The following is a 13002-nucleotide window of genomic DNA, read 5'->3' as shown; positions in this document are numbered from 1 at the left end:
AAGGAATGAATGGCTTCTCTCCTGTTTTCATCTCTTCAGTTCCACTAGCAAATTACTCACAAGCTTCCTTGTGTCTCACACAACAGGTTTTCCCCCTCTTGTGTGAGAGTTATCCTGAGCGTGCTCTCAACCAGGATGTTAGCTCTTAGGGTAATGCTGCTGGAAACCCATCTCCAAATCTGCCTTCCTAATTAAGCATTCTTTAGCTCTAAAATTAAAAAGTCAATGAACTCCGATTTCGATGTCCTTGCTCAAGACCCTGGGTTCTGGTATTTACTGTAATTCCACACTTCCAGGTTTGGGGACCAGGGTACCAGCACCTACAAGACCTGAGTACGGGTCAGGGAGCAAACCCAGATGCCAGAGAGTAATTCTTTGTTACAATGGTTTTCAGCTACACATTAAAAAAAAAAAAAAAAAAAAAAAAAAGTTTTGAAACTTCCTAACACTTTAACGATTTCATAGCATAAGACATGTAATCATGAGAAACAACAAACACAAAGAATAAATATTCCCCTTACCTGGATCATGGAAAGGCACCAAAGCAAAGTTGAAAAGTGGTCTCTTAGGTCTTTTCAAAGACGTCTCCAAAATTTTGGAAGCCCCTTCGATAACCTGAACTAGATCATCATACATGGAACCAGTCACATCAAACACAAAAGCCAAGGTGGAGGCCCCCTCGGGAATTTCCTCAGCCCTGGTGTCTGCCTGGGGGCTTGCATCTTGAGCTAGGGAAGAATAAAGAAGAGCCAACAGGAATACGGTGTGGACGATGTCCCAGAAAATCATTGTCTTTTCTTCCCTTTTTGGGTTTTTTTTTTTTTTTTTCCTTTTTTCCTGGGCGCCTAAGCACTGTGCTTAGCCTTCCTCAACAACACGCAGAGGGGTTCCTCTCAGAGTAACTCATTAGGCTCTCGAAAGCTCTCTGACCTCGCAAACAGTCCGATGCGGACCGGCACCAACCCCGAAGCCCTGCAGGGGCTGAGCGGGCGGAGATGCCGCAGCTTTTGTCTGGACGCAGCTTCCTCCGGGACGGCTAGGTGCCCGCGGGCCGCGCGCGGCGTGTAGCGGAGAGACGGCAGCGCGCCCGGCCCATGCCCCGGGGGCCGCCCGAGCCCTACGGCGCCGCGCCCAGTCCGGCCGCCCTCGCCGCCGCCGCCGCCGCCGCCGCGCCGCACTCCGCCGGGGCCAGCCACTCGGGCTCCCAACTTTCCACTGTGCGCCGCTCGCTCCGGAGCAAGGAGGGCAAGCCCGGAGCGGCCTCGCCTCCTGATTGGCCGGCGGCGGCCCCCCCCACTCCTCGGCGCTGGAGCCCCCCACCGCCCCACTCCCGGAGAGCGACTGCTCTCTCCGCCGACTGTAGGGTCAGTGCGGGACGGGGGAAGTTCTCCCAGGGTCGGCTCTGCTCCCGCCGGCGCTGCTCCTAACCTACGGGACCCCAGTGCAAACAATGGCTTTCAAGAATGTGTGGCAAAATCCCAAACTGAGGGGACGCCGCACTAACTAGCACAAAGGGAATTTTACTTTTCTACTGTGTGCAACGCGGCTGCAGAGTCTTCTTTCCTAATCTCCCCCTCCCCAGAAGCCAAGACGCCCCGGCCCAGCCTCCAGTCTCTCAGCCCAAGGCTCAGCCCAGCCAGGAGGGGGAGCTGGAAAAGTCTCTCCCGGCAGCAGCCTCACTGTCACTCTTTGATCTCCTCAGGGACTACGGAGGGAGGGAGGGGAGAGCTGGATGGGCCAGACGCGGGAGGAAAAGGAAAGGGGCTTGTTGAGGGAAATGAGAGACACAGCAGGAACTGGGGTGCCACTGACTGTAGTTAGGAAAGGAAGGAGAAGGGAAGAAAGCTGGATGTGAAGACGGGATGGAAGTTTAGGGGAGTGGATGAGGAGAGAGAAAGGCTGCATACTGAAGAGAAAACTGATTTTTAAAGTTTCATCAGCAAGGGTCATGCTCCTGAGCAGTCTGAATCCTCTCCTTCGCACGGTGAGGCCGAATAATATCCCCATTTCACGTTTCCTCCCATAGAACAACCAGGTGCCAAGTCTTAGCCAAAGATGCATTAAAAAGGTGTTCCCCCTCCATGGCATTTTCTTGCTGATAAGTAAGGAAACCTCGCCCTGGAAAACATTACAAAGGCTTTCCGTGTTGTAATTGTTATATACATTTTAGAACTAATAACAGAGATAAGAAGGTAGACAAAGAAAATCAACCATAAGCTAGGGATTCCTTTCTTCATTTTAATGAAAACGTGCTTCCCTTGTGGAAAAGGAGTTGTCTGGATCCTGACATTCTAAAGAGGGGCAAACGTGCATCTTGATCGACGATAGCTTGTGCATTAGACCACCCATCTCACCCAGAGGCCGCCTGAGGAAGAGCCAGCTCTCACCAGTATTTTACAGTCTGCAACTGTCTTCTTTTTTAGACCCAACAGCAGTGGGACGTGAGTTTATGATACCTATAAGTCATGTCACTTCAAGGAAGCAGACAGGCCATTTGGGCTGAGTGGGAATATGAGAGGAGATGGGGAAAGTACTTCCTTTCCAAGTAGTATTTACAGAATGCTATTTGAGTAGCCTCCTCCTTTGTTTATTTAAAAAGGATTGCATTATAAGTCCTAGAGTTTTCACTGAGAGCTGAGCTGTTCCAGGTGTTCAAGGAAGGTCATAGAGCCTGTGATTAAGAGTTCTGGGTCAGATACCCTGGGTTAAAAGCCCAGCTGTGACAATAACTGTATCTTTAGTAAATTACCTAACTCCATACTTTCATTTATTCCACCATAAAGACTAAAAATGATGGGGCACCTTGGTTGAGCGTCTGACTTTGGCTCAGGTCATGATCTCACAGTTCTTGAGTTTGAGCCCCATGTCAGGCTCTGTGCTGACAGCAAGGAACCTGGAACCTGCTTTGGATTCTTTGTCTCCCTCTCTCTCTCTGCTCCTTCCCCACTCATGCTCAGTCTCTCTCTCTCTCTCTCTCTCTCTCTCTCTCTCAAAAATAAATAAACTTAAAAAAAAAGAAAAGAAAAGAATGATAGTACCTACCTAATCAGGATTAAATGATCTATCTTGGTAAATGTTCCAGGAGCACTTGAAAAGAATGTTTGTTATTGGGTAGAATGTTCTATAAATGTCAATTAGGTCAAGGTGTTCAATAGCATTATCCCAGTCTTTCATAACTTTACTGGTTTCTGCCTATTCTGTCAGTTTTGGACAGTGGTATTGAAATTGCTGACTATAATTGTGGACTTGTCTATTTCTTAGTGCAGTTCTGTGAGTTTTTGCTTTATGCATTTTGAAGCCCTATAATTAGATGCATAAACATTTAGAGTTATATCCTCTTAACTAATTGACACCTTTATCATTATGCAGTTATCTTCATCATCCCTGGTAATATTATTTGCTCTGAAATATATCTGGCGAAAATAATGTAGCCACTCTAGCTTTTACAATTTGTATTAGCATGATTTATCATTTTCTATCCTGTCACTTTTACCCTATTTGTGTCTTTACATTAAAAGTGTGTTTCCTGTAGTCACCATACAATTCAGTTGTGCTTTTTTTATGTAATCGAATAATCTCTGCCTTTTAATTGGGCTGTTTAGACCATTTACATTCAACGTGATTATGGATGTGGTAGGATTTAAATCGATCATCTTGGTATTTCTTTCCTATTCTCTTGATTCTTTGCTCTTTTCTTCCTTTTTTTATGCTTTCTATTGGATGTATTGAATACTTTTTATGATTACATTATATCTTCATTGCTAGCTTATTCAGGGTTTACAGTATATATCTTTACTTAATCACAATCTTCCTTCTAGGAATAGCACTACTTCATGTATAATAAAATAACCTTAGAATTGTATATTTCCATTACTCCTCTCATGACCTTTTTGTTGTTGTCATCCATTTTATTTTACATTACTATATTTTATTTTCTTTTATTTTAAATGTTTATTTTTGAGAGAGAGAGAGAGAGAGAAAGAGACAGAGTGTGAGAGGGAGAGGGGCAGAGAGAGAGGGAGACACAGAATCTGAAGGAGGCTCCAGGCTCCTTGCTGTCAGCACACAGCCTGACACAAGGCTCAGATCCATGAACCGTGAGATCATGACCTGAGCTGAAGTCAGATGCTCAGCCGACTAAGCCACCCAGGGGCCCCTACATCACTGTTTTTTAAACCTCACACTACACTGATGTTGTTTTGTTATTTAAATAGTCAATTACCTTTTAAAGTGATCTAAACAATAAGAAAAAAGTATATTTACCAATGTACTCACCATTCCTGGTGCTCACCATTCCTGAAGTATATATATACTTCTCTGTATAGATCCAGATTTACATGTGATACCATTTTTCTTCTGCCTGAAGGACCTGCTTTTATGGTTCCTGTAGTGAAGTTCTACTGGTGGAAAAAATCTTTCACTTTTGTGCATTTGAAAGTCTTTACTTCACCTTTGTTTTTGAAAGCTATGTATATATATATATACATTTTTTTGCCGGGTAGTATATTCTACATGGATAGGTTTTTATTTTTCTTTCAGTACTTTAAAGATATTACTTCACTATCTTCTTGCTTGCCTTGTTCCCAGTAAGAAATCTCTATCTTATTTACATTTGTTACTTTATATGATCTGTATCTTTTTTTCTTTAATGCATTCAAGAGTTTTGTTATTACCACTGTGTTTAATCAGTTTGAATATGATGTGCCTTGGTGTGGCTCCCCTCATGTTTCTTGGTTTCTCCCCTCGTGTACCTAGGGATTATCAAGCTTCTCGCACCTGTAAGTAAGGATATGTTTTTCATCAAAACTGGAAATTTTGGTCTTCATTTCTTCAAATATCAATTCACGTATATGAGGCCATCTGAAGTTGTTGCACAGCTCACTGATGCTCGGTTCATTCTTTTTAATTGTTATTTTCTTTTCTCGTTGGGTTTCATTTTTTGACAGTTTCCATAGCTATTTCTTCAAGGTCTTTTCTTCTCCACTGTCTATTCTATACTGTCATGTTCAGTGTAATTTTTTAATGTTTATTTATTTATTTTCTTTTTGACATAGAGGGAGAGACAGCAAACCAGGGAGGGGCAGAGAGAGAGGGAAAGAGAAATCCCAAGCAGGCTCCACAGGGTCCTCGCAGAACCTGATATGGGGCTCAAACCCACAAACTGCAACATCATGACCTGGGCAGAAACCAAGAGTCAGATGCTCAACCAAATGAGCCACCCAGGCACCACCCCCCACCCCCCATTCAGTGTACTTTTCATCTCAGACGTTGTAGTTTTCATCTCTAGATTGGATTTGGATTTATTTATATCCTCCATATCTCATTTTTAGTGTATGAATATACGGAATACACTTAGAGTAACTGCTTGAAGGTCCTTAATTGGTAATTTTAACATCTGTATCAGTTCTGCATCACTTTCAACTGATTTTTGTCTGCTTGTTACAGGTTGCTTTTTTTTTTTTTTTTTTTTTTTTTTTTTTTTTGCTGCCTTTTGGGCCTCATATTCTTTGACTGGATGTCAGACACTGTGAATTTCACCTTTGGGGTACAGGTATTTTTGTATTCCTATAAATATTCTTGAGCTCTTTCTTAAATTATTTGGAAATAGTTTGATCCTTTTGGGACTTACTTTTAAAATTTGTTAGGTCAGACCAAAGCAGTATTCATTTTAGAACTAGTTATTCCCCATTACTGACAAAGACCCATCTGTCACTGTACCAGTACTCTGTGAATCATGAGGTTTTCCAGTCCGGCTGGTGGGGACAGACCTGTTCCCATCCCCTTGTGAGTGTGGGCACAGTTAGTTACCTTTATTTCTTTCAAGCAGTTCTTTCCTGGGCCTTAGCCAATTTTCTCACATGCATATGCTGGTCAGTACTCAGCTGAATATTTAAGAGGGACTCCATTCAGATCTCTGGAGTTTTCTATCTACATAGCTCCTTCAGGTTCTCTCTCCTGCAAACTCTAGCTTCTTAGTGTCCTTGGACTTTCACCTGTATCTCCTCAACTCTCAGCCCTGCTGGGTTCCACCTTGCTTCCGCCTCTGTACATCATGACCTGGAAACTCTCTGAAAGTGGGCAACTGGACCAATTATAAAACTTGCCTCATTTGTTTCCCATCTCTCTGGAATCATGGTCTTTCTTAGCCTGAGAATAAAATGAAAGAATGATTATTCTTCATTTAGCCCAGTGCCTAGCAATGCAGCAAGCTCTCAGTAAAAGTGAAGTATTATTACTACCCTTGCATATATTTGAGGACACAGTTTGGAAGTTTGAACCTAGGTACATACGCACTGGGGACACAATGCTTTGAAAGAAACAGATAAGTAGAGAGCTTTTTTTATTTGTTTGTTTATAGAAGGTCTTTTATAGCTTCACTAACACCCTGATATCTAAGTGAGTGGTAGCACTGAAGGACTTACTTAGGTCCACTGGGCACGGTGGTAGGGAAAGAGGGTTAAGAAAGAAAAGGAATATTCAGTGTCTCAAAAAGCATTTGTGCTTTGATATGTATATATGTAGAATACATACATTTATCTTCCATAATCCCAGATGCATGTCTCCACTTTAGTCTCATGTAATTGATGACAACATGATTTGTGACACTGGAGAAACACACCTGGGCTCTTCTACTCCTTCTCAATAAAGTTTGATCTCTGTTGAAATGCAGGCCTCTGGAGACAAGGTAGCCTGTGGACAGAAATCTTATTTACACTTTAAAATAAACAAGTCCCTGAAAGCAGATTTTGGCAGGCAGTCAGCAGAGAATACCAAGAACACACATTGGGAGAAAGTGGTTAGGCTAGGAAGAGGGCATGGCCCAGGGTGGGGGTAGGAAGGGTTGGGCAAAAAAGACAGTACTGCTTAAGTCAGAGTATTGCCCAGAAATAACAATATATCCGAGCTCATTTCTTGCTTTTGTTATTAAAAACAGTCTCTATGAGGTTGGAAGGAGCACTAGTCTGTGAATCCAGTCTTGCTTTAGCCACTAATTATCACAAACACATCATACTAAACAATTTGGAAAATTAACTTCAGCTCTAAAATTATGTGGCAGTCTTGGTGGAAGTTCCCCAGAATGCAGAGCCTGAGGTGAAGGTAAGGTTATGATTCTCAGGCTGCAGGCATGAAGGATAAGAGGAATGAGGTAGGGAAGAAAGGAGAGCCAGTGTAAGAGTACATTACGAAGATGGCCTCTGCTATAAGCCCCTGGTTACTGGGTCCCATGGAACTTGAAAGCCCTGATGTTAGTTGTCTCAAGACTGTTGTGAAGGAGAAAAGGGAGTGGGTATGATAAAAGGGCAAAGTACTTGCTCATTAGCTCCCCTTCTCATTGGTCAATCACTTACCTCATGGGGCCCAAACAACCCCACATTTTTGGGTCCCACATACATGGATGCTAATCTGATTTCCTTGGCATCCTGCCCTAAAACATCAATACAAAAGCCCTGGACAGAGACAGGAAACATGTAGGAGATGCCTGAGGGAAGACGCTATCAGGTTGTACCTGCCTGAAACTGGTGGGAGCTTGGATCATATCCTGAGGTCATATAAAGATACTAGAGGAATTGAAGCTAAAGAGAAAAAAAAAATAGTTATATTTCAGCAAAGTCACTCAGACAATGAGTGAGAAATGGAATAAAAGAGGCAAATTGGGGGAAAGGACAAAAATAGGAGTAGGCTGCAGTAATAATATTATTAACAACATTCTTCACCTAAGGAAACTGAAACTTGGAGAGTTGAAGCAATTTGCCTAAGGCCGATGTTAATGAACAGTAGAACCAGAACTTGAACCCTGGCCAGCTGGTTGCCACACCAGTGCTCTCCACTGCTTCCCAATGCTGCCCTCAGCCTGTAAATTTTGAGGGCTCATGAACTAAAAATAATAGCCACAGATAAGACAAGGAGAGACTGGGAGAACAATATCAAAATTATTATTATCATTCAGTTGCTTTTTATGAAGAGATCTGCATAGTAGCATCAAAGAGGCACAAGTCAAAAAATGCTCTTTAAAGGCTCTGGGGACAGAGACAGGGACAAGAGGAAAAAGTGAAATAATTTTTTTATTTACTTGGAGCTGGTTTAGTTTATCTATCCTATCATAGATCTATCCTAGACCATCCTCCCACCCCAAATTCCTCCAGGAAGCCCTAGAAGATCCAGGAGATAGGACTTGGCAGTGGAGAAGAGATTAGCTCCTCCTGCAGATTCATATATGATGGCAGACTTTGTGGTACCATATAGCAGATTGTGGAACATCTCCAGTGTCATGCTAACGATCAAAAATCTCTTTACATCACGGTTCTCATCACTGTTAACCTTGGAGGATGGGGGAAATACGAAAAGGTGACATCTTTTTTTTTTAGTGTTTATTTATTTTTGAGAGCCAGGGAGGGGCAGAGAGAGAGAGACAGAGAGGGAGACACAGAATCCAAAACAGGCTCCAGGCTCTGAAATGTCAGCACAGAGCCCAACGTGGCTCGAACCCACAAACCATGAGATCATGACCTGAGCCGCAGTTGGACACTTAACCTACTGAGCCACGCAGGAGCCCAAGAAAAGGTGACATTTTTTTAAAAAGTAGTGTGGCTCATTTATAGCAAAGTCAATACTAAAACCTTCTCTCTGGGAGAACCTGGGTGGCTCAGTCGGTTAAGCACCAGACTTCAGCTCAGGTCGTGATGTCAAGGTTCATGAGTTTGAGCCCTGCATCAAGGTATGTGCTGACAGCTCAGAGCCTGGAGCCTGCTTTGGATTCTGTGTCTCCCTCTCTCTCTTCCCCTCCCCCACTCACGCTCTCTCTGTCTCTTTCTCAAAAATAAATAAACACAAAAAAAGAAAAAAGTTTTAAAATCCTCTCTCTGATTCAGTTTTCTCTCTTGAAATTCTTCTTCCTGCCCTAGACAGGATAAGATCCTGCTTGCTGGCTAAGTATTTCAAGTGATCACCTAGTTGGAAGCATTTGTCACACTAGGCCTAATAAAGTGTAGCTCAGAAAAACATTGGCTTAAAAGAATGAGTGCTGCAGAAGATTGCCATAAAGCAGCGGGCACATACACCGCTTTCTAATAAACTGTCTCCTGCAAATCACTAGATGGTGTGATGTTGCCCTCAATGAATGATCTTTCCCAGAATGTCTGGTTCTGTATGTAATGAGGCTCAGGATTATTTTATGTTTATTTTAGCACATTTCTACAGGATAGGTAACTTGTGACTACAACTGAATTAAAAGCAGAATACTTTTGCACCAACTCTAATGGTTCTACTTGGTACTGCTATGAAACTAAAAAAAAAAAAAAAATTAAAGTTAGGTTATTTTTTCTTCTCTTGTCTCCCTTAAGAAGGCAATAAAAGAATGGAAAGCCATTGTGTTGTAACTGGAAAATTAATCACATCAAATATTCTCTTATACTAATCAAGTTAAAAGTCTAGAATTAGCTTATATAAAACAGATGTTTACATGCTTATTCTCTTTTGGTACTAATGTCAAGAGAAGAAAGCACAGAATAACTATGTCATGGCATACTTTGGGGAATGTAATGCTCTGCTTTTACTTTTTGTAATAAAGCCACAAAGCCTGTGGTCAGCAAGGGGGACAGCCCCAGAAGGAGGAAAAGTACCAGGGGCCTAGTCTCTGACTCCTTACACAGTCAAAATTCCCATAGTCTGTAATGGAATGGGGAGTAAGCTGTCTAAGGAAGAGAAAACTGGCTCCCAGAGGGGGAGAAGACACAGGCAACATGTGTCTGGTAGCTTGTCCAAAGGGAGCCTCCCTTTTGGCTCAGCCAGCGTCCTAGTTCTCTAGGACTTGTGATTCTGGCTTGTGTTTCAGTTGTGATCTTCTCTATAAGGACCTCAGCTATCCACCCTTTCCCAAAATAAAGACCAAGAGACCTACAAGCTGTCCTCATGCTGCTTGAGAAAGATCGTTAAAAGTCTAAGTGAACACTTAATTGAAAGAGCCTGAACCAAGAATCCCTTTTCCTCACTTCCTGAAAAAAAAAAAAATGTTGAAGAAATTAAAATGTATCCTTAATGACCCCTCTCCAGATGTCCTCCCACATGTTCATCCTCTCTCACAGGTAGCTTCTGTCCCCACAAAGTCAGGGCGTTGGCAGTATCCATACATCCAGTCTCTTCTGCCACCTCATCCCAATTCAAAAGCTAGAAAGGATTTTAGACATCATTTTTCCACCCTAGGGCCTTCATTTTACAGAGAGAAACTGAGGCCCAGAGAATGACTTGTCCAAGATCTCATAAACTTTTGCAGTAGTGCTGGCAGTCGGCTTCAGACCTGAAACCATTACTCTTGCACGTCACCAGATGAACTAGCTAGTGATCATTGAGTACTTACCACGTCTGAGGCACTGTTAAGTGCTGTCCATGTACGAACACATTTAATTACCTTTAATTCTTACTCTAAAAACCATGAGGTTGCTAATAGAATGATCCCTGTTTCACGGAAGAGGAGATTGAAGATGAAGTTCACACAAAGAAGTTAGATCATCTGTCATGATCCTCACATCTTCTTGACCTCTTCACTTTTATTCTCCTCCCTTTGTCTCCTATCCACATTGTCCCTATTATTTTACAATAAAAGTGAAAATTCTAATAATGCGACTTTGAAATATATCACTGCTTTATAGTGTACTTCAGAGTCTTGTCATCAATATAATAATACCCACACCATATAGGCCTTTCCAGGAAAAAGAAATGATACTATAGTCTTGACTTCTTTTGCTTTGTGAATTATCCATGAAGCATTCTTTGGTCTTGAATGAGTTTTCCCTGCATGTAAGCCTATTTCTGAGCTCTCTCCCTCATTATTTATCAGTTCAAACTAATTTTATATTTTCCCCACAATGCTATAAATTCCTTGAGAATAAGGGCTGTGTTTGATTCACTTTTATAAGCCCATAGTGCCCAACATACTGTAGGAATTCAATAATACATAATGAACTGCTGAATGTATAATGATTAATAATAATGATAATAATAGTAACAGCCATCTAATGAGTACTTTAACATATACCTGTATATATGAACTCATATGCATGAATAGTCACAATAACCTTGTAAGATAAATATTACTTAACAATTTAAGAGACAAGCAAAATAACTCAGAACATCAAGCAACTTGCCCCAGATCACATCAGTAGTATATGGTACAGCCAGGAGTAAACCCTAGGTCTTTGAGCCCTATTTTCAATACACTCCATTGCCACCATGCAAAATACTTTTATTACTAGCCTGAATATGACATTCTCATGAATATATTCTGCAGAGAAAATTAATCATTATAAGGCTAAAATAATTGGTTAGAATCTTATTTTATCTTTTACATGTTTATTTTTGAAAAAGTGCGTGCGCACGCGCGCACGCGCGTACACACGCACACACACACACACATACAAACACACATGCAAACGTGGGGGAGGGGCCAAGAGAAAGGGGGACAGAGCATCCAAAGCAGGCTCTGTGCAGACAGCAAAGAGCCTAATGTGGGGCTCAAACTCACAAACCGTGAGATCATGACCTGAGCCAAAGTCAGACACTTAAATGACTGAGCCACCCAGGCACCCCTAAACCATCTTATTTTAAACCATCTTATTTATGCAAAAATTATCTTTACTTACCTCCAGAGAGATAATTAAAAAGTTGTAGAAGTAAGGACAATTTAGCAGTAAGTAGCTTTAAAAAATGCTTTCCAAAAAGGGAATGGCATAAAGCTGTGACTTATCTAGTCACTCACCCGTTGATTAAAAGGAAACATCCATTAGTGCCTGTGACCAGTCCCTATTAACCATCAGGGGCTATGAAGAAGGGGAAGATTGATGTTCCAACATGGATTTACTTGATAGTGAAAAATATGAAAAGTATGAAAGTATAGTTCGGGTGGTAGATATAACCCATTTTCTATTTTCACCTTTATTCTAAGTCTGATTTTTTTTTAAGGGTGAAATCTTTCTTCTCTTTTTATGCACCTTCCTCCCGTATCTTCAAAGTATGGGCTTTCCTAGGCTAAGGCTTTGATTACAGATGTAAAGAGTGTCAGAATTCAGGGAGGGGAGAGAGCTTTGAAAATCAGAAAACACCTACTATTCCAGACAGCTGGGAATCTGTCCTAATTTTTAAAAACAGAGGAAGAATTCTAACTTCTTATCTTACATTCCAACATTGACCAACTCTCTTTATCAGAATATTTCCCCCTTATATTTCTTCTAATATAATTTAAGACTCTCTTCTTTTTCCGTTTTCAGAAGAACTACAGCTGGTCACAACCTTCCACATATTTTTTTCTATACCAATTAAAGAAAGAGGAAAAGTATTGATTTCAATAACAATAAACTGGAATCAACTTTTTGCCTTCACCTTTTAATTTAAATATCTTAGTCTTTTTCAAAAAAACATTAATCAAAATAAAATAACTAATTCCAGGTTCCTCTAAGGATATAAGGGAATATATCATGAAAACCAATTTTCTTTCTTTGTTTCCTATTTATTTTCAGCCTACACTCAGTTAAAAATCCAGTTTTGTGGGTTTTTTTTAAATGTAAGTAAAAAGGAAGCCAATGTTGGGGCACCTGGGTGGCTTAGTTGGTTAAGCATCCGACTCTTGATCACAGCTCAGGTCATGATCCCACAGTTTGTGAGATCCAGTAGAAGCCAACTGAAAGAACTCCCAGTGGTCAAATCTGGAACAATTTATGAGCAACAAAATAACAAAACATCAAGGGGAGCCTGGGTGGCTTAGTCGGTTGAGGGTCCGATTTCGGCTCAGGTCAGGATCTCACAGTTTGTGAGTTCGAGCCTCGCGTCAGGCTCTGTGCTGACAGCTCAGAGCCTGGAGCCTGTTTCGGATTCTGTGTCTCCCTCTCTCTGCCCCTTCCGCACTCATGCTGTGTCTCTGTCTCTCAAAAATGAATAAATGTTAAAAAAAAAATTGATTATAATCCACAGTGTGAAATAAATATCGCAGAGCCCATTAGGATACAAATACTG

The 13002-nt window shown here is 41.5% G+C and overlaps 1 protein-coding gene across 4 annotated transcripts in view; it reads right to left on the bottom strand.

The window, feature by feature from the left end:
- HMCN1 (hemicentin 1) overlaps positions 1 to 11755 on the bottom strand; it is a 483427-nt gene extending 471672 nt beyond the window's left edge. For 2 of the 4 annotated variants that reach the window (XM_045452691.1, XM_045452693.1), the window contains exon 1: positions 522 to 1231. In XM_045452691.1, coding sequence (XP_045308647.1) covers positions 522 to 789 — 268 coding nt within the window. In that variant the 5' untranslated portion in view covers positions 790 to 1231. Of the gene's footprint in view, positions 1 to 521; positions 1234 to 5993; positions 6148 to 6531; positions 6691 to 11636 lie in introns of those variants that run through there. The other 2 variants (XM_045452692.1, XM_045452695.1) reach the window with 2 other exon arrangements.
- Positions 11756 to 13002: the final 1247 nt, after the last annotated feature.

The sequence above is a fragment of the Leopardus geoffroyi genome, chromosome C3, assembly GCF_018350155.1.
Source record: "Leopardus geoffroyi isolate Oge1 chromosome C3, O.geoffroyi_Oge1_pat1.0, whole genome shotgun sequence".
Lineage (NCBI taxonomy): Eukaryota > Metazoa > Chordata > Mammalia > Carnivora > Felidae > Leopardus > Leopardus geoffroyi.
The sequence above is the reverse complement of the archived record's forward strand: the minus strand, read 5'-3'. Positions and strand labels throughout refer to the sequence as shown.